This window comes from Coffea eugenioides, chromosome 2 (assembly GCF_003713205.1).
Source record: "Coffea eugenioides isolate CCC68of chromosome 2, Ceug_1.0, whole genome shotgun sequence".
NCBI lineage: Eukaryota > Viridiplantae > Streptophyta > Magnoliopsida > Gentianales > Rubiaceae > Coffea > Coffea eugenioides.
Genome location: NC_040036.1, coordinates 36,603,723 through 36,623,280, shown reverse-complemented (window position 1 = coordinate 36,623,280; position 19,558 = coordinate 36,603,723). Strand labels below are relative to the sequence as shown.

The 19,558-nt window shown below is 42.1% G+C and overlaps 3 protein-coding genes across 3 annotated transcripts; all 3 read right to left on the bottom strand.

The window, feature by feature from the left end:
• Positions 1–8,053: 8,053 nt before the first annotated feature.
• LOC113759624 lies at positions 8,054–8,533 on the bottom strand. The gene is made up of 2 exons (XM_027302206.1): positions 8,248–8,533; positions 8,054–8,184 (listed from the first exon to the last, which is right to left on the bottom strand). The coding sequence occupies exons 1-2, from the start codon at positions 8,531–8,533 to the stop codon at positions 8,054–8,056; spliced, it is 417 nt and encodes a 138-aa protein (XP_027158007.1).
• A 2,159-nt stretch (positions 8,534–10,692) lies between these two features.
• On the bottom strand, positions 10,693–12,468 carry LOC113759623. Its single transcript, XM_027302205.1, has one exon. It carries the CDS (start codon positions 12,466–12,468, stop codon positions 10,693–10,695), a length of 1,776 nt encoding a protein of 591 aa, XP_027158006.1.
• Positions 12,469–15,135: 2,667 nt separating this feature from the next.
• Positions 15,136–17,166, bottom strand: LOC113759622 (L-type lectin-domain containing receptor kinase IV.1-like). The gene has a single exon (XM_027302204.1). The coding sequence runs from the start codon at positions 17,164–17,166 to the stop codon at positions 15,136–15,138; it is 2,031 nt and encodes a 676-aa protein (XP_027158005.1).
• Between the last annotated feature and the right edge of the window lie 2,392 nt (positions 17,167–19,558).

Below are 19,558 nucleotides of genomic sequence, written 5' to 3'. Positions count from 1 at the left end.
AAACCGTCTCTCACTATGAGAGAGAAGTTCTCTCTATTCTAGAGAGGGAAAGTCCCCCTTGTGGGTGGTTTCTCTTTTAAGAAAGCTTTCCCAATTAGGTTTCTCGCCAATTTTAAAATCTTTCTATTCTCGGATCCTGCAATTTTTTCTCTTTTTGATCTCTTTGTAGAATCGTTGGGAGTGTTAGTCTCCTTTCCGGCTGCAGCTAGATCTTTTCAGTTTTGTTTGTTTAGCGTTTGGATGTGGTCTAGCTTTTTCTAATTGATCTGTTGTTTGGTTTCCTGTTTCTGTTTTGTTTCTCGTTTCTTCCAGTTTGATCTCGTTTGTCTTCTTTGTGTGTGGCAGAACTAGCTGGTGCGGGGAGCTGTTAAGGAGGCATCGAAGGCTTAGGACTGTCTCTGGATCTGTACTGGAGAGGTAGCTTCTGGAATTCTCAGGGTGTGGTCTGTGGAAGGTTTAATGGATGGAATAGAGGAAGTGTTAAGGAAATTCAAATTATCTGAAGAAGAGAGAGTGGGAGTCTGTTTAGAGGAGGAGGAGGTGGCTCAGAGTGTAAGGGAATGCAAATTGAGCTTGATTGGGAAGATTTGGGGGGATAAACTGGCAAATATTGGAGGTATTAGGAGTTTTGTTGGGGTTATGTGGTCGCATGTGAGGAATCTGAGAGTGGTAGAGATCGGGCGAAATTTGTTTCAGTTTTTGTTTGAGAAAAAACAGGAGATGGATATGGTTTTGAATAAGAGACCGTGGATCTATGACGGTCAGCCTCTGATTCTGTTAAAGTGGAGAGCTGGTTTGGAAGAGGATGGGGAGGCTCTGAGTAAGACCTTGATGTGGATTCAGCTCTGGAATGTTCCAATCCATTGGATCACCAAGGATGTAGGCAGGAAGATTGGGAGCATTTTCGCAAAGGTAGAGGATGTGATCATCCCTCAGGGAGGGGGGAAAGAAGGTAAACATCTAAAAATCCTGGCTGAGATTGATCTGTCTGTTCCTTTACCAAGGGGTATCATGGTAAAGAGTAATGGAGTGGTAAAGTGGATAGAGTTTAAATACGAAAAATGTCCAGATTTCTGTTTTTGTTGTGGGATGGTTGGGCATAGTGAGAGGATATGTGGGAAGAAAGGGTTAGCAAAGGATAGGGAACCTCAGTATGGGAATTGGTTGAGAGCTAGTTATCCGAGAAGTCCAAATAGGAGAAGCAGGAGAGAGAGTGATTTTAGGGGGGCTAATAGGGAGGAATCTCAAGCTCAGTCTAGGAGTGAGGGAAGTGTTGAGAACAAAAAGTTGCTGTTAACTTATACAGCAGCTTTTCATGAGGGGGAGGGGGTGAGGTCTTTTTCTGAAGGGAAGGGAGGCAGGAAGGATTGTGTGGGGGGGAGGAATTTGTAATAGAGCAGAATGTTGGAGTTGAAGGGGGGATTGGAGGTGGTGTGGGAGGGGAAGTGGAGGGAAGGTTAGGGGATGAGGGGGATGGTAAGGTTGGAGGAGGGGAGGGTGGTGGTGAAGGTAGCACCGGAGGGGTTAGTATTCAGGTGATGACACAGGGGGTGAGCCAGGGGGAGGGGTTAGTGGATGAGTTGACTGACCTTATGTGGGTTGATGGGGAGAGAGATGGGAAGAGGGGGTTGAGGGATGAAAGGGAGAGGATAGGGAACAGGGGGGCTATGGAGGAAAGGAGGAAGACAGGGAAGCAGGGGGGTAGAAAGAAAGGTTCTGATAGGACAAACAAAACCTGGAAAAGATTGGTTCTGGAAGTTAGTAAGAGAAGACCTCTAGTGGAAGTCAATCAGGTGGAGAGAGGGATGGAGAAGGGAAAAAGGAAGATGGAGACTGTGGAATGGGAGGGGAAAGAGGATCAGGAAGGGAAGGAAAATATGAAGAAAATAAAGTCTGATGGTGGGAACTGTGAGGAGATGGAACTTGCTGAGGGGTTGGAGTCCACCCTTATTGGGGCTCCAAGTGTCAAATGAGGGCTGTGGTGTGGAACTGTCGAGGTGTGGGGAGCCCCTTGACAGTTCCCCAGTTGAGGGAGGTCGTAAGACTCCACTCTCCATCTCTGGTCTTTTTTACTGAAACAAAAAAGAAAAAAAGCTTTTTGAACAGTGTTAAGCAATGGATTCAGTTTGATAATGTCTTTGTGGTTGATCCAGTTGGGTTGGCGGGAGGTTTGGCAGTGCTATGGAAACAGGAGTTAAAGGTTAAAAAAGTGTTGTTTACCAGTTTCACTATAGAATTACTTATAGATGATAGTGAAAGAGGGGCTGAATGGTGGTGCATATGTGCTTATGCTAGTGCAGATGCTAGTATTAGGAGAGAATAGTGGAAGGTTATTGCTAGGAGGAGGTGTATCTGGGGGGAGTCCTGGGCAATTATGGGAGATTTGAATGACATCAGATCAAATGCTGAAAAGTGGGGTGGTAGACAAAGAGCTAATGTGAGTTTTCAAGATTTTAATTCTTTTATAAATGAAAATGAGTTGGTGGACATTGGGGCTGAGGGAGTCCCTTGGACTTGGTGCAATAATTGGAACAGGGAGGGGGAGGTGAAGGAAATGATAGATAGGATTTTGGGAAGTAAAGGGTGGATAGGGAAGTTTGAGAAGGCAAGTTGTGCACATATAGAGGTAGAGGCTTCTGATCACTGTATCTTGTTGTTGGATACTAAGCCTGTTAGGAAAAAAGGGAAGAGGAGGTTTATGTTTGACAGGAGATGGCTGCAAAATAGTGATGTAGAGGAGGTGGTAGATAGAGCTTGGGGAAGTAAGCTAAAGGGATCCAGGTTGTTCATGGTTCAGGCAAAAATTAAGAAAGTTAGAGTGGATTTGCTCAGTTGGAGCAAGCAGATGGGAGGTAATTCTAAGAGTATAATAGGAAAAGTGAAGCAGGAGATCAAAGAGGTTAAGGAATGTAAAGGTGATGGGTATAGGATCAAGTTGGCAAGTCTAAAAAGGAAACTGGCAGAGGCTTATAAAAGGGAAGAGATATATTGGAGTCAAAAGGCTAGGGTGAAGTGGTTGCAAGAAGGGGATAAGAACACCAGTTATTTTCATGCCACGGTGTCTGGGAGGAGGAGGATGAATAGATTAGGTGTGCTACAGAAGAGGTCTGGAGAGTGGTGTAAGGATGAGGAGGAAACATGCCAGGAGATACTGGACTATTTTCAGCAGATTTATACGACAGAGGAACCTGAGGCTTTTTCTGAGATTTTAGAAGGAATTCCACAGACCATTACTGATGAGATGAACAGGGAGCTTACCAGGAAGGTTACAGAGCAGGAGATCAGTCAAGCTGTGTTTTCGATGCATCCAAATAAGTCCCCTGGACCAGATGGTATGTCCCCAATTTTCTTTCAAAAGTTTTGGTCAATCTTAAAAACTGATATCTGTAATGCTGTCAATAGTTTCTTTGCTTCTGGTTTCATTCTTAAGTCCATTAATGAGACTCTGATTAGTCTTATCCCCAAATCTGTTCCCCCTAGCACTATGGCAGATCTCAGACCTATAAGCCTGTGTAATGTGTTGTACAAAATAATTGCCAAGGTGATCACCAATAGATTAAAGTTGGTTCTGAATCTTTGTATTAGTCAGGCACAGTCTGCTTTTGTCCCTGGTAGGCAGATCCTGGATAATGTCCTGATTGCTCATGAGTGCATTCATTTCCTAAAAAACAAAAGATCTGGGAGGGAAGGCTATATGGCTGTTAAGCTTGATATGTCAAAGGCCTATGATAGAGTAGAGTGGACTTTTCTAGCAAAAGTTATGGGGAAAATGGGTTTCTGTCCTAAGTGGATTCAGTGGGTGATGCAGTGAGTTTCTAGTGTTACTTATGCTATAAACTTTAATGGTCAGAAAAGAGGTTTCATTAGGCCAACAAGAGGTTTGAGGCAGGGAGATCCTTTGTCTCCTTATCTATTTCTGATATGTGCTGAAGGTTTCTCATCATTGTTGAATCAAGCTGTGGTGCAGGGCAAGCTGTCTGGGTTAAAGATTGCAAGGAAGGCTCCTAGGCTGTCTCACTTGTTTTTTGCAGATAACTCTCTGATTTTCTGTAGAGCATCTGTTTTGGAGGCTGAGCAGCTAAGGAGAATCTTAGAGGTATACAGAAAAGCCTCTGGACAGCTGATCAATATTGAGAAATCTTTTCTATTTTTTAGCAGGAATGTGATGAGTAGACATAAGGAAGGGGTGATGAGAGAACTGCAAGGGATGAAGCGGGTTGAACAAAGTAGGTATTTAGGGCTACCTTTAGTCATTGGGAGATCCAAAAGGCAGACTTTTGAGTATATCTGTCAGAAAACAATAGCGAGGTTGAAGGGATGGAAGGAGAAATTGTTGAGCCAGGCTGGTAAAGAGGTGTTGATCAAGTCAGTACTCATGGCCTTGCCCATTTATGTGATGTCCTGCTGTTTGATACCTATGGACTTGTGTAGGAGGATTAGTTCTGAAATGGCAAAGTTCTGGTGGGGTTCAAAGGAGAAGGAGCAGAGAATTCACTGGTTGAACTGGGGGAAGTTGGCTGAGGGGAAGGGTGAGAGGGGTTTAGGCTTTAGGGAGTTGCAGGAGTTCAATCTGGCTTTGCTGGCAAAGCAGCTCTGGAGGATCTTAACTAAGCCAAATTTGCTGATGAGTAAGGTCATGAGGGCAAGGTATTTTAGAGGGACTTCAATTTGGGCAATGCAAGGCCATGGTACTGATTCCTGGTACTGGAGAAGTTTATTGAGGGCGAGGGAACTGTTGGAGGAGGGGGTCAGGAAACGGGTGGGGGATGGCAAGTCAATTGATATTTGGGAAGATAGATGGTTACCAGACACAGAGGATGGGAGAGTGAAGACTCCAAGAACTGAGGAGGTGGTTGTTCAGAGGGTGAGTGATCTTATAAATAATGGCAAGTGGGATAGGGAACTGATTGCACAGGTTTTTGATGAGAAGGAAGGGAAGGAGATACTGAGAATACCTTTAAGTGTATGTAGTATAAAAGATAGGTTATACTGGAGCAAGTCAAATACGGGGGAATATACAGTTAAGTCAGGTTATAAACTAGCTAAATGCATTAAAAAGAGGAGGGCTCCTGTTGGGAGGAATGTTGAATCTAGCAGTAACAGGAGATGCTCAGCTCAGAGTTGGAGCTTTCTTTGGGGGTTGAATATAAAACAGAAGCTGAAACACTTCCTTTGGAAGTGTCTACAAGATATCCTGCCAGTGAACGCAACTGTAAAGGCAAGGTGCTCAAAGGGGGATCATATGTGCAGGTGTTGTGGGGAACATATAGAGACTTTAGAGCACTTGCTGTTTTTTTGTGACCATGCAAAGGCCATCTGGGAAGTGGCGCCAGTTAGTTGGGAGGGGCTGGAGACATATAGGTATAAATTCTGGCATTGGTGGGAGGAGCTGAAGGATGCAGTGAAGGGGAAGATGGGACAGGAGCGTATTGGTGTGACTGTGAACTTGTTATGGCAGATATGGAAGTCAAGGAATGCGAGACAGTTTGAAGCAAAAGCCAGGGATCCCATGGGAGTGGTCCAAAAAGCTATTGGGGAATGGAGAGAGTTCCAGGAGGTGCAGATGGAGGAAAAAGATTTAGTCAGAGTTAGAGGGGAGGGGAAGGTGGAACCAGGTACATGGCAGGAACCAGGTGAGGCGTGGGTGAAAATAAATTCTGATGCAGCAGTTCAACAAGACAAGGAGAAAGCAGGATGGGGGTTGGTGGCAAGGGACTGGCAGAAGGAAGTAGTGGGAGCTTGGGCAGTGCCGGGCTCAAGTTGTTCAACCCCAAAGATGGAGGAAGCATTAGCATTAAGAGCAACAATGCTGGTGGCCAAACAACAAGGGTGGAGGAGGGTGGAGTTCGAATCTGATTGTAAGTATGTTATTGATAGGATAAATAGTGAAGAAGATGATGTAGAGATTGCAACTGTGCTTTCAGATATTAAAAGGCTGAAGCTCAGTTTTTATGAATGTTGCTTTTCCTTCACTAGAAGGGAGAGCAACTCTGTTAGTCACCATATAGCAAAGTTTGCTATAAATTTGAAAAAAACAGCTGAATGGAAGTTTGACTTCCCAGCGTGGTTGCTTGATTTGGTTCAGGCAGATTGTAGGAGCAGTTGCTCCAAAGATTGTACTCTGGTTTAGTTTAATGAATGATGAGTTGCCGTTTTGATAAAAAAAAAAAAAAAAAAAAATCCCGTTCCATAAGATGATGATCGTACTCCTTCCTTTTCCAGGGAAAAATTTCTGAGAAGATAATAAAAAGAAGAGAAGCAACTTTAGAGAGATGTGGAAACCCAAACCGTTTTAGAAACCGATTATTTTCTTACTTTAATATGTAATTTTTTTTACTTTTAGTATTAATAAGTTTTAATTAAACAAAAGTAACATTTGTCAAATAATAAGTAAATTAAATTACTGAAAGGGTAAATTTCTATTTTTGACTAAAACTTATCTTTTAGGCATATACTTACTCGTTTTAATTAAAAACTTACTAAAGTTAATATTAATTATTTTAATATAATATTTAAAAAGTCGCAAAAAAATTCGATTTGTCACTAAAGATAATAGAAACCTGTAATAGTAGGTTTTCCTAACATCGTTATCATAACTACAGGCACGTAATAGACTTTTGAAAGTCCTCTTCTCTACACGTAATAGACTTCTGAAAGTTGTCTTCTCTGCACGTAATAGACTTTTAAAAGTAGTCACAAGTGATTCCCTTAGACAAAAACTTGGACTCAACAAATTTTAGGAGTATGGAAATGGGATTACGTGTAAGGGTTCATTAAGAAGAAATATGACTCTAATTGACGGAAGTAGTTCCCAGTAATTAAATGAACACGATAAGTTATTAGTAGTAAAAGAAGCTAAAGATGTTTTAGACATGTAATAATTTCATTAAGGTGACAGGTTGTCAGCCTGTGCAATAATAAAACCTGCTCAAGAAAAATACAGATTTTGTATATAGCGGTGAGTAGGGTCGAATCCACAGGGACTGGAGATAACTCGTTCCTTCTAGAGTCCAGAGTATGGAGGGTTTTGGATTAAATGCTAACTAAATAAGTTAACTGCAGGAAATAATTAATTCAAAGAAATAATTAAGGGAAAACACTAGCACAACTTCAGATCCCCCCCCACACCTATAGGACACATTGTCCTCAATGTGACAAAAGTGAAGCAAAAGTGAGAGGGAAAGCAACCACACTTCCCTGAAATCGGGGCATAGCGGAGGGCGAGGTGGAAACGGAGGTGCAAAGCCTGTATGAAGCAGAAACTGCACCAAATTCTGTGCCATACCGGCGACATTGGCATCGACGTTGACCATGCGAGCCTCCAAAGCCTGAACCTGGAAAACTAAGAAGAGAGGAAGAAATGAGCTAAAATCGCGTTTCTAAAGCTTTTATTGGGACACAGAAAACGCGATTGAAAACGCGCCTTCAACCCGCGTTTTATAAGTCGCGTTTCCTTCACAAATCTTCCAAGAATGAAAACGCGATTGAAACTCGCGTTTTCATCTCGCGTTTCCCAAGTCGCGTTTCCTGTACGAATCTTGCAGGAATGAAAACGCGATTGAAAAACGCGCTTCCAACTCGCGTTTTCTACTCGCGTTTCCTGCACGAATCTTGCCGGAATGAAAACGCGATTGAAAAACGCGCCTCCAACTCGCGTTTTCTACTCGCGTTTCCTAAGGCACGTTTCCTTTCCCGCGAGCATGACGCGGGCGCGCCATGAGAGCAAGAGAGCTCCCAGAAGTTTGTGATGTTTCTGATCGTGAGCTCCCTGCACATCACCACGCGGGCACGTCATGATGGCATGAGAGCTCCCAGAAGTTTCTGAATTTTCTGATCGTGAGCTCCCTGCACATCACCACGCGGGCACGTCATGACTGAAGGGCACCTTTAAATCAGCAAAAACGAAAACTGAAACCCAAAATCAGTTGAATGCAAGGAGAACACCTCTTAACTACCACACGAAATTGAACAAACAATTAAAAGGAACAATTGGGTTGCCTCCCAAAAGCGCCTTTCTTTAACGTCTTTGGCTAGACGATGTCCACAACTTTGCTTAAACTAAGCAAGTAGGGTTCTCCAAGTGCATCATCTCCACCCGTTCAATTGGAACCCCTTCATAATACGGCTTGAGGCGATGACCATTCACTACAAATTTCTTCTCAGTCTTCAAACTTTGGATCTCTACTGCACCATAATGAAAGACATTAGTCACAACAAAAGGACCAATCCAACGAGAACGTAACTTACCCGGAAATAACTTCAATTTGGAGTGGTACAGGAGAACTTTTTGCCCACACTCGAATGTCCTCCTCGAGATCTGTTGGTCATGAAAAATATTATTTTTCTCCTTATAAATTACCGCATTCTCATAGGTCTCATTGCGAATCTCCTCCAACTCCTGTAAATCCAATTTCCGTCGGGCACCGGCCTCTTCTAGGTTCATGTTGCATTGCTTTATCGCCCAAAAAGCCTTGTGCTCGAACTCCACTGGAAGATGGCAAGGCTTACCAAATACTAGCCTATAGGGAGACATCCCTATAGGCGTCTTGTAAGCGGTCCTGTATGCCCACAAAGCATCTTCCAACCTTGAACTCTAATCTTTCCTATCGGGGCGCACCATTTTCTCCAGAATGGACTTAATCTCCCGGTTCGACACCTCCGCTTGACCATTGGTCTGAGGGTGGTACGACGTCGAGACCCTGTGGAGTACACCATACTTGCGAAACAACGCAGCTATGGTTTTGTTACAGAAGTGCGTCCCCCTATCACTAACAATGGCTTTTGGCATTCCAAATCGTACAAAAATATTAGACCTAATAAAATCCGCAACTACTTTCGAGTCATTAGTCCGAGTGGCCTTAGCCTCCACCCATTTGGACACATAATCAACTGCCAGCAAAATATACAGAAAACCAAATGAAGCAGGAAAAGGCCCCATGAAATCTATACCCCAGACATCAAAAATTTCTACAAAAATCATCGGGACTTGGGGCATATGATCCCTATGGGTTATATTACCTATCCTTTGACAGCGATCACATGACTTACAAAACACATAGGCATCCTTAAACAATGAAGACCAATAAAATCCACTTTCTAAAATCTTATGAGCAGTCCTCTTGGGTCCAAAATGACCTCCACAGGCGAAAGTATGACAAAAAACTAGAATCGATTGAAATTCCATTTCACTTACACATCTCCTGATTACCTGATCTGCACACCTCTTCCACAGGTACGGGTCATCCCAGATAAAATATTTGGCATCGCTCTTCAATTTATCCCTCTTCGATTTTGGCCAACCTGCAGGAAAATTACCAGTTACCAAATAATTGACCAGGTCAGCATACCAAGGCAATTGAGAATGTAAGGAAAATAAATGCTCTTCAGGGAATGCATCCCTCAATGGCTCATTGTCCTCCCCAACTGGTATGCGACTCAAATAGTCTGCTACTAGATTTTCTGAGCCTTATTTGTCCCTTATCTCAAGGTCAAATTCCTGTAGTAGCAATATCCACCTGACGAGTCTCGGTTTGGCATCCTTCTTGGTCATTAGGTACCTTAACGTTGCATGATCAGAAAATACAATTACTTTAGCTCCTAACAAATATGACCTGAATTTTTCTAAAGCAAAAATAACCGCCAGAAGCTCCTTCTCAGTGGTGGAATAATTCAATTGGGCCCCATTCAAAGCCCGGGATGCATAATAGATGACATGAGCCGCCTTTCCTACTTTTTGCCCCAGTACTGCCCCTACAGCCTGATCACTGGCATCACACATGATTTCAAATGGTAAACTCCAGTCAGGGGGCTGGATGATTGGGGGTGAAGTCAGCAATTCCTTCAACTTGTCGAAGGCTCTCTCACACTTGTCATCAAACTCGAAGGCTACATCCTTTTGCAAGAGTTGGAACAACGGGGCCCCAATTTTTTAAAAATCCTTGATGAACCTTCGATAAAAACCTGCATGTCCAAGAAAAGAACGCACCTCCCGCACATTCACAGGGTAAAGCAATGCAGAAATAACGTCTACTTTAGCCTTGTCAACCTCAATGCCCTTAGATGATACAATATGACCCAGGACTATCCCGTGCTCAACCATAAAATGACATTTTTCCCAATTAAGCACGAGATTAGTCTCTATACACCTTATCAGGATCAATTTCAGGTTATCTATACACGTATCAAAACTATCACCATACACACTGAAATCATCCATGAAAACTTCTATTATTTTCTCAACATATTCAGAAAAGATGCTTACCATACATCTTTGGAAAGTCGCAGGTGCGTTGCACAACCCAAATGGCATTCGTCTATAGGCAAAGGTCCCGAACGGGCACGTGAAGGTTGTCTTCTCTTGGTCCTCTGGAGCAATTGCTATCTGGAAGTATCCTGAAAATCCATCCAAAAAGCAATAGTAAGCCCTACAGGCTAAACGTTCAACCATTTGGTCAATGAAAGGGAGAGGAAAATGGTCCTTTTTTGTGACAGCGTTCAGCCTACGGTAGTCTATACACTGTCTCCATCCAGTGGGTTTGCGCACTGGCACGAGCTCACCCGTTTGGTTAGCTTCTACCGTTACTCCTGCCTTCTTTGGGACTACCTGGACCGGACTCACCCAAGGGCTATCAGATATTGCAAAGATGATCCCCACATCTAGCAATTTTAAAATCTCTTTCTTTACAACTTCCATCATGAGGGGATTGAGCCTCCTTTGAGCCTGCCTTTGGCATCCTCTTCTAATCTAATCCGGTGCATACAGATGGCCGGGCTGATCCCCTTAATGTCTGCGATTGTCCAGCCTATCGCCTCTTTATGCTCCTGAAGGACTCGGATCAATTTCTCCTCCAGGGTTTTTGACAGTGCCGATGAGATAATCACTGGGAGTGTCTCCTTGTCACCCAGATACGCATACTTCAGGTGCTCGGGCAGGGGCTTCAACTCCAGGACAGGTGCCTGCACCACAGATGGCAACACCCTCTGGTGAGGTTCGGGGGTAAAAATAGGTGAGACTTCATACCTTTTCGTGGTGGTCTGCAATGAGTGTAATGCACCTATTGTGCATTTTAGATCTTCGCTCCACTCCACCTCTGGAGTTGTCTCCAACTCGAGGTGCTTGGTTAAAGCCACCTCCAACTCATCCCTGCCATCAGTTTCAAACACTTCCTGCACTACAGGATCAATAGCACTCACAGAGAAAACTGAGCTAACGTTGGAGTTTGAGGGATATTTCATAGTATAAAAAATATTGAAATGCACAATTTCCCCATCAAACTCCATGGACAAGGTACCCTTATTAACATCAATTTTTGTTTGTGCTGTGCTCATAAAAGGTCTACCCAATAACAAAGGTGAGGGATCAGGGGAGTGATCATCATCCATATCAAGTACATAAAAATCAGCTGGAAACACCAAATCATTAACCTTTACCAACACATCTTCAACCAACCCATCAGGGTATGCATTAGTTCGGTCAGCTAATTGAATAATTATTCCAGTTTCTTTTAATGGACCTAGTTTCAAAGAAACATAGATAGATTTAGGCATGACATTAATTGATGCTCCCAGATCCAACATGGCCCTTCTGATCACAGTATTACCTATCCTACAGGGGATAGTAAACATACCTGGGTCCCCGCACTTAGGTGGGAGTTTTCTCTGCAAGACCGCAGACACATTTTCCCCAACAATAATCCTTTCATCCCCCCTCAATCGCCTTCGGTTGACACACAAGTCCCTTAGGAACTTGGCATATTTTGGTACTTGTTTGATGGCGTCTAAGAGAGGGATATTGATCTCAACCTTGCGAAAAACCTCCAAAATCTCCTTTTCCTTATCCTGCTTCTTCGATTTTTCCAACCTGCTAGGAAAAGGAGGCGGGTTAGTTTTAGCTGTAATTATTGGGTCAGGAAGTACCTTCGGGTCTGCACCATTGCTGTCCTCCCTCTCAAGCTCAGCCTCGATCTTTTCCGCATTCTTGTCCTTAGGGATCACAGGTTCAAACCCCTGAATTTCCTTTCCGCTCCTCAGGGTCATGGCGCTCACATTCTTCGGGTTCAACTCAGGTTGAGATGGCAGCTTCCCTTGGTTCTGGGAATCCAAACGGTTGATTGTTGTGGCCATTTGACTCATCTGATTCCTTATGTCCTGCATTTCGGAGTCTGTCCTTTGCTGATTTTGCATAATGGCTGCCTCCGTCCTCTGCTGATTTTGTGTAATGGTTGTCATCATTTGTTTCATCATCTCCTCCCAAGATGGACCAGAACTTGGGGGCGGAGGTGGTCGGGCTTGATATTGCTGCTGGTACCCTGGTGGCTTATTTGGCACAAAGTTAGACTGCCTGTTCGGTGTAAAGTTGGGTTGCCTATTCCCTCCATAACTGAGGTTGGGATGATCTCTCCACCCGGGGTTGTAGGTGCTTGAGTAAGGGTCGTACTGCTTCCTTGGCGCGGGCGCGTGGTCAGCCATGTTCACCTGTTCTGCAGTTTCTTCCTGAATCACTAGGCACATGTCTGCAGAATGACCCATACCAGTGCAAATTCCGCACACCCTGGCTTGTGATGCATTTCTCACAGCCTGTTGTCTAACAAACGCGGTCAACTCAGCTAGCTGCTGCTGCATAGAGGGTGTCTCTACCTCATTCACCCTGCGTATTGGACAATCCTCTCTCGTACCGAATTGTTGTGAATTCTCTGCCATCCTCTCAATCAACTCCCGTGCTTCTTGAGGGGTTTTGTTCACCAGTGCACCTCCACTTGCAGCATCAATTATGCTCCTGTCGCCGAAAAGGAGTCCTTCATAAAAATACTGAATGAGCAACTGCTCACTTATCTGGTGCTGGGGACACTTGTGCAACAAGAAGTTGAACCGCTCCCAATACTCATAGAGCGACTCCCCTGGACGCTGCTTGATCCCACAAATTTCTTTTCTTAGACTTGCGGCCCTGGACGCAGGAAAGTATTTATCCAAAATTTTTTCTTCAATTGGTCCCACGTGGTGGTGCTACCTGGTGACAGGTAGTACAACCAGTCCTTCGCAGAATCTTTCAAGGAGAAGGGAAATGCCCTCATTTTTATCTGCTCTTCTGTAATGCCCGGGGGCTTCATACTGTTGCACACGACATCGAACTCCTGCAGATGCTTATACGGCTCCTCACCTGGTAAACCATGAAAAGAGGGTAAAAGAGAAATCAGACCAGATTTTAACTCAAATGAAGTGTTTTCACTCAAACTCGGGAAAGTAATGCACAAAGGCTGCTGATTTAAATTAGGGGCAGCCAACTCCCTTAATGTTCGTGCATTAGCCATGGGGGTTTCTTCTTGTTCCGGGTCACTCGAGGTGCCACCAAATGAATCTGTTGGTTCAACTCCTGACTCAGGTCTCTGAGATGTAGCACTGGAGTGCTCCTCTCTGAACTGTCTGGTTTCCTTTCTCGTTCTACGGGCGGTCTTCTCTACTTCAGGGTCAAAAATCAAATCACTTGTACGAGAGGACCGAGGCATACACTAGAAGAAAACCAGAAAATTAGGACAAAAAATGAATTTAAAAAGAAACAAATAATAACGCCAGTCCCCGGCAACGGCGCCAAAAATTGACAGGTTGTCAGCCTGTGCAATAATAAAATCTGCTCAAACTAAAAAGTAATTTCAGTAGATAGCGGTGAGCAGGGTCGAATCCACAGGGATTGGGAGGAATTGTTTCTTTTCAAGTTCACAATGACAAGGGGGTGTTTTCACTGGAATGGAACTAAAAACAATTTAACAATTTAACTAAAAAAATGAATAAATAACTAGCACAAATATAACAGGAATTTAATCAGGAATAAATAAATTCTAGCCAAGGATGCAACTACTCAGGCACAGTCCATGTCTCCGATCATTGATGCAAGAGAGGTTCACTTAATTTATTAATAGACTAGTTATAACCATCGAGGAACTCTAATGACCAATTTTTCCTTAATTTATAGGTGACCAAGGTACGACCATTAGTCACCCCTAACCAGAAAAGTACTCCTAGGTACGACCGTAGAAATTAATTTTCCAATTGCATTAATAACCAGAAAAACCTAGCCCTAATCAATAACACGCTACGAGGGTTATTTAAATTAGATTGCATGCTCCCCTAATGTGTAAACACATTAGTTGCCACTAATATTAATCAATCAAACAATTACGGATTTAATTGACTAAATTGGCACGAGATTAATATATCACATTGAACATCGGGCCCTTGACATCCAATTAATAAAATAATCTCATGAAAATTAAATCAGACAACATGCAAATATTAATAGATAAAGGAACACGTGAAAACTAATTAGATCTCACAGATTTTCGGGAATGCGCCGTCGAGTTGACCCTTGACTAGATGTTGACTAGATGGAAGACTTAGCCACTCCGCATAATTAAATCACCACACGGATTAATAGATTGCAAAGGCATTGCGTTTTCTATTAAGAAGCAAGGAATAAAAGGTGTTTTTCCCGTTGGGGAATATCGTCGAACACCTGGCGTGTGTCAGAGGCCAGTCAGGAGAAAGAAAAACTAAAACTAAACTAAAAGACTAAAAACTAGAGATGCCTCTTTTTTCCTACGTTATCCCTATTTAAGAAACAAAAGAAAGATAGACTAAAGCTATCTAGGTGGTCCCCACACATGTGGACAAAGCCTCTCAAGTACTTCTTTCTCCAAGTCTCTTTTACGTAGCTTTCTTTGAAGAGCCCAAATTGACTTATAGCTTTGTGGTCCCCACCAATCCAAGGGCCCAAGAATTGAAACCCTTAGAAGTCTCCATATTCTTCATAAAATCCCTCCTTTTTGGTAGTTTTCTGTTTCATTCCTGAAATTAAGTCCAGATACCAAATATGAGTAGATATCAGCAATTATCACAATATTTATCAGGGATAAAAGGGAAAATTAATAATAAAATTACTAACAAATTATACCCTATCATAAGGATATATTAGGTGTTACAAAATAACGGAAGAACACGATTACATTATATAGTAATAAATAGATAGGTAGATAATTGCACAGAATTGGACAAAAGCACAATCGCTTACAAACTTACTCATTGTCATTCTACACTTTCTAACCAAGCATGACTAAACAGAATTCTAAGAAGCTTATTAATCGATCAGCAGCCACCAGAAAGAACAGAATCAGCAACGATAGAAGAAGATCTAGAACATGCCTTATCCGCCGAAGATGGATAGGAGCTAATAAAATCATTAGGGCCATCATAACCTGCAGATGCCAAGCCATTTGCAGTAATACCAAGAGATGGCAATTTAGGTGGTTCCGCAGAGCAATCCAAGTAGAGCAAAACTTGCCGCATGCTTGGCCGAGCAGTGGGCTCAGAATGCGATGATAACAGACCTAGCTTCAACACCAATTCCGCCTCCTCAATCACATAATCAGCTCCCAATTTTGGATCAACCGCCTCAAGAATTTCACCTCTATTCCAGCATGAATACACGCGATCAACCAAAACCACATCCTCCGTGGGCGCTGCTGGCTCGATTGGCCTCCTCCCGCAGGCAACCTCAAGCATAAAGGCCCCGAATGCATAAACATCCGTGCCTGTTGTGGCCTTTCCCCTTCTATTAAGCTCAGGGGCAAGGTAACCAAGAGTTCCCACTACATGGGTAGTTTGTGGGGCAGTTCCATGATCATATAACCTTGCAAGCCCGAAATCTCCTAACCTTCCATTCAATTCACTGTCTAATAATACATTGCTAGCTTTTACATCCCTGTGAATAACTACTTGCTCCCATTCCTCATGTAGATAAAGCAATCCAGATGCTACACCTTTAATAACTCGAAATCTTTCATTCCAATTGAGGGTGTAATCCTTCTGGTTGTATAAGAACCTGTCCAGACTCCCATTGGACATGAATTCATAGACCAAAAGCAACTCGCTCTTGCGCCGACAATAACCCAAGAGTGGCACCAGATTTCGATGGCGCAGACGGCCAATACTAACTATTTCAGCCACAAATTCTCTTATTCCCTGTCTTGATTCATGAGATACCTTCTTGACGGCAACCTCAATGTTGTTTGTTGGCAGAACTCCTCTGTAGACCTTTCCAAACCCTCCTGCACCTAGTAAATCTTTATCTTTAAACCCTTTGGTGGCAATGTATAAATCTTTGTACCTGAACCTGTGTGGTCCGTAAGCAAGTTCCCATTCTTCCACCACTTCTGCAAACTTCCTCTTCCTCCTTACATAGTAAACTACTCCTGAGATCGCAGTTGATGTTGAAATTATGCAAATCAGGGGCAAGCCGATTGTCAAAAGTTGAGACGCCTCCTTTTTTCCAACTCGAGGAAGCTTTGGAAGCCTACTGAGATCGAGCCTTTGTGCAATCCCATTTATCTGGAAGCTCCATCCCAGGATATAATGGGATGTTGGTCGTGAACCCGTGGATGATGAGAATCCAACATACATTTTCCTCTTCAATATTGGCGAAAGATCGTAGGACAGAGTCAAGAGAGAAGCATTTGGCTTAACATGTGACAACGGAGCTAATGTAACATCTATTTGCTTATCCAACCCATTATATTCCACCCAAATTTGAATTGGCTGGCCACTAGTAAGACTTATATTTAAATCTGAACCATTTCTAGCCTGGTATCCTGCTGGCTTTGCTGCTTTAGACCTTAAACTGTTAATATCTATACCAACATGATTGTCATTGATATCACCGAAGTCATTGGTCTCGTCAGTGTCCAGCTCCACCCCGAAAACGTGATTAGTGGCATTGCCATTGTTGCTCTCATTGAACAGGCCCAAGAACCCCTTCGATTGAGCCCCTGGAAGACCTCTTGTTGGTGCAATCACGAAAACAATCCCGTGGCCACCTGCCAGGGTTGGAAATTCTGGCACCATAGCGAAGACAAAGTAGGTGTAAAAGGAGAAAGCTGAACTGTTAGAAGTGTTTTTGAAATTGATGGGATTGGGAAAAAAGGCATGCCCCATGCCTCCTGTTTTGGAGTCAGATGTGTTGGTCAGCTCAAGGATGCCATTTCTTCTGATTCTTGCTGCTCCATCAAGAATCATGTTCGCCGATTGGAACCCATTATAGCTGAATCCGGGATCGTTCGAAGCTGCGCTTTCAGCCAGTATACACGCCACCACCAGTACTAATGTTGTTTTGAGTGACATTGTGAAATTAGGCTTGTTCTCTTCTGTATACTACAGAATTTATCTTGGCACCAATCAGTTCTTCACTAGTCTATGATAACAAAAATAAGAGGCTACTGCTCTTTTCACCACCCTTTTTGGTTTTCTTCCTTTCGTGTTTTGATGAAAAGGATGGTCGATCCCGTATGTTCTACATAAATGCGACTTCAAAATTTCTACATTCAACCGCCGAACACTGGTAGGCGAATTGAAATTTCCCAGCATATGACTGAGTAGTATCTAGAGCTCCAACCTTTTTTGATTACTCAGCGTACACACTTGCATCGCAGTCTTCCCCTTGATGCATAAGTGACTGCCATTGCAAAATTTGATTTTTCAAACTACGAATTCTAACCTTTATAGGAAGTATAGTTATTGACCTTTCTGTATGTGCATTCTTCTAATAAATTTTACCTAAGACTTTGAAATTTCAATGGTTATACGTAAAAGGAGGTTATGAATTTTTTATGATTCTCAAAATCCTGTTTAGCCTGGAAGGACATAAGAAATAGAGGTAAAGAGATTTTACAGATGATTTTTTTAATCTTTTTTTTTTTTTTTTTTGGCATAGACCAACTAATGTAAAAGCAATCAAATGTTAATTGCATGTAATTTGAATAGGTAGTCAAAAAACTTCATACAAGCCGTTTGCGAACATTATTTGGATCAATCATAAAAGGACTCTGAATTCATAACAGATCAAAATATTTGAGTACAACCTTTTTTTTTCAGTAAAAAATAAATAAAACCATGCGAGACTAGTCAAATATATATATTGCCTCAATGAATCCCTCCTTAGTCGTCAACGTAGTAGACTAGGAAGTTGCCAATTAATTATTGAAGTCTGTGTGTTCAAATTGAAACACAATTTGTTCAACAATAAAAATTGCTTTAAATCAGTGTGAGTTTAGAACATTATTTTGCAAAACCACACGTTAGTGTGTGATTTACTTGACTAACTTAGATCCGAGGCCTTTTAGGTTGAGCTTTATCTAGTTCAGTTTGTTCTTTTAATTCTTATAGTAACTTTTAGCATAAACTCGTACAATTTTGATGTGATCATGGTTTTTATTTCAATTGAACAGCATGAGTTGACAAATTGATATTTACATCAAAATTGTATCAATTTACATAAATTGTTGTAACAATTATATAACCAAAAACAACTAAACACTTCAACTTGACAGGCAGTGGATGCAGTTGTCTTACCACATGGATAGTTCAATGTACTCATTCGCGTCTGACACTGAGATGTGGATCTTTCAAGGCACATTAGCTATATTCCTTGAGTTGAGGGGAGCATGCACGAAATAGCCAAATACTTCTTATCAAAGACCAAGTAAACGGGATGCAATGTCAAACCACGACTATTTAAATATGGGCTAGCCTTGGAAACTAAACGACACTCTGGACTCGATGTCAAATCACAACCATTTAAATATGGGCTAGCCTTGGAAACTTCAAGGCCTGAAGACCTAGGTCCAAGGTCCAGTAGTGTCCTGGCTGTTATGCTAACTAGGGACCCAAAGTTCCGGCAATATGGCCATTCTTGATTTTGATAGTTACAAACTTAACCGCCATTAAATATGGGTTAGCCTTGGAAACTTCAAAGCCAGACACGGTGAAGGCATAGGTCCAAGGTCCAGTCCAACTGGTGGCCCAAAGTTCTGGCCGTATGACCATACTTGATTGTGACAGTTACAAGCTAGACAATTTTTATTCCTACGCTGGCAAAAGAAGAAATGGTTTACACGCGAAACTTGACTTTGAGAATACATAACATTTCTGAATGCGGTTAATTTGTTTAGAGCGACAATGAGACATTGAGTAGAAATGCCACTATTGGATATCTACATTTGTGTCTTTTAATTAAAGGCTAGCTAAACCGACACCTTCACAATCTAAATTCACCTCTTTATAATCAAGTTGACTTAAAAAACCCATAATATTTATGGGGCTTTGGTAGAAAATTTTTCAATAAAAATGTAGTTTTTTTTTGTGAAAATATATGGCGCCAACTTGGATTTAAAATTTACATCATTATGAATGGTCTTAAAATTTCTGACCTTTTTTAATTCATTTTGATGACATCTATTTTTTTCGTCTTATTTGGTGGAGAGAATGTCTTATATCTTTTTATCATGTAAGAGAAGATAAGAGATTTTTTAAAATTGTGTTAATTTACCTTTTTTGTCACGTTGCACTTTAATGTTAATTAAAGTGTAATTTTGAAAAACACTAATGGATCGATAATTAGGATGATGGTATCCAACAATTTCAAGTAATTAAAATTTATAATTGATTTTTTAAGCATCTTTTGTTGCATGAAAGACAAGTTTTTCTATTGAAAAAAGTTTCTATCAAACTCCTACGG

What these genes read in the sequence shown, in the direction of transcription:
- LOC113759624 (XM_027302206.1), bottom strand. Translation starts at nt 8,533, where the DNA reads ATGTCTCCCTATAGGCTAGTATTTGGTAAGCCTTGCCATCTTCCAGTG. An exon ending in CAAATTGAAGTTATTTCCGG is followed by an intron (nt 8,185 to 8,247) that starts GTAAGTTACGTT and finishes ATTATGGTGCAG; the next exon opens with TAGAGATCCAAAGTTTGAAG.
- LOC113759623 (XM_027302205.1), bottom strand. Translation starts at nt 12,468, where the DNA reads ATGGCTGACCACGCGCCCGCGCCAAGGAAGCAGTACGACCCTTACTCA.
- LOC113759622 (XM_027302204.1), bottom strand. Translation starts at nt 17,166, where the DNA reads ATGTCACTCAAAACAACATTAGTACTGGTGGTGGCGTGTATACTGGCT.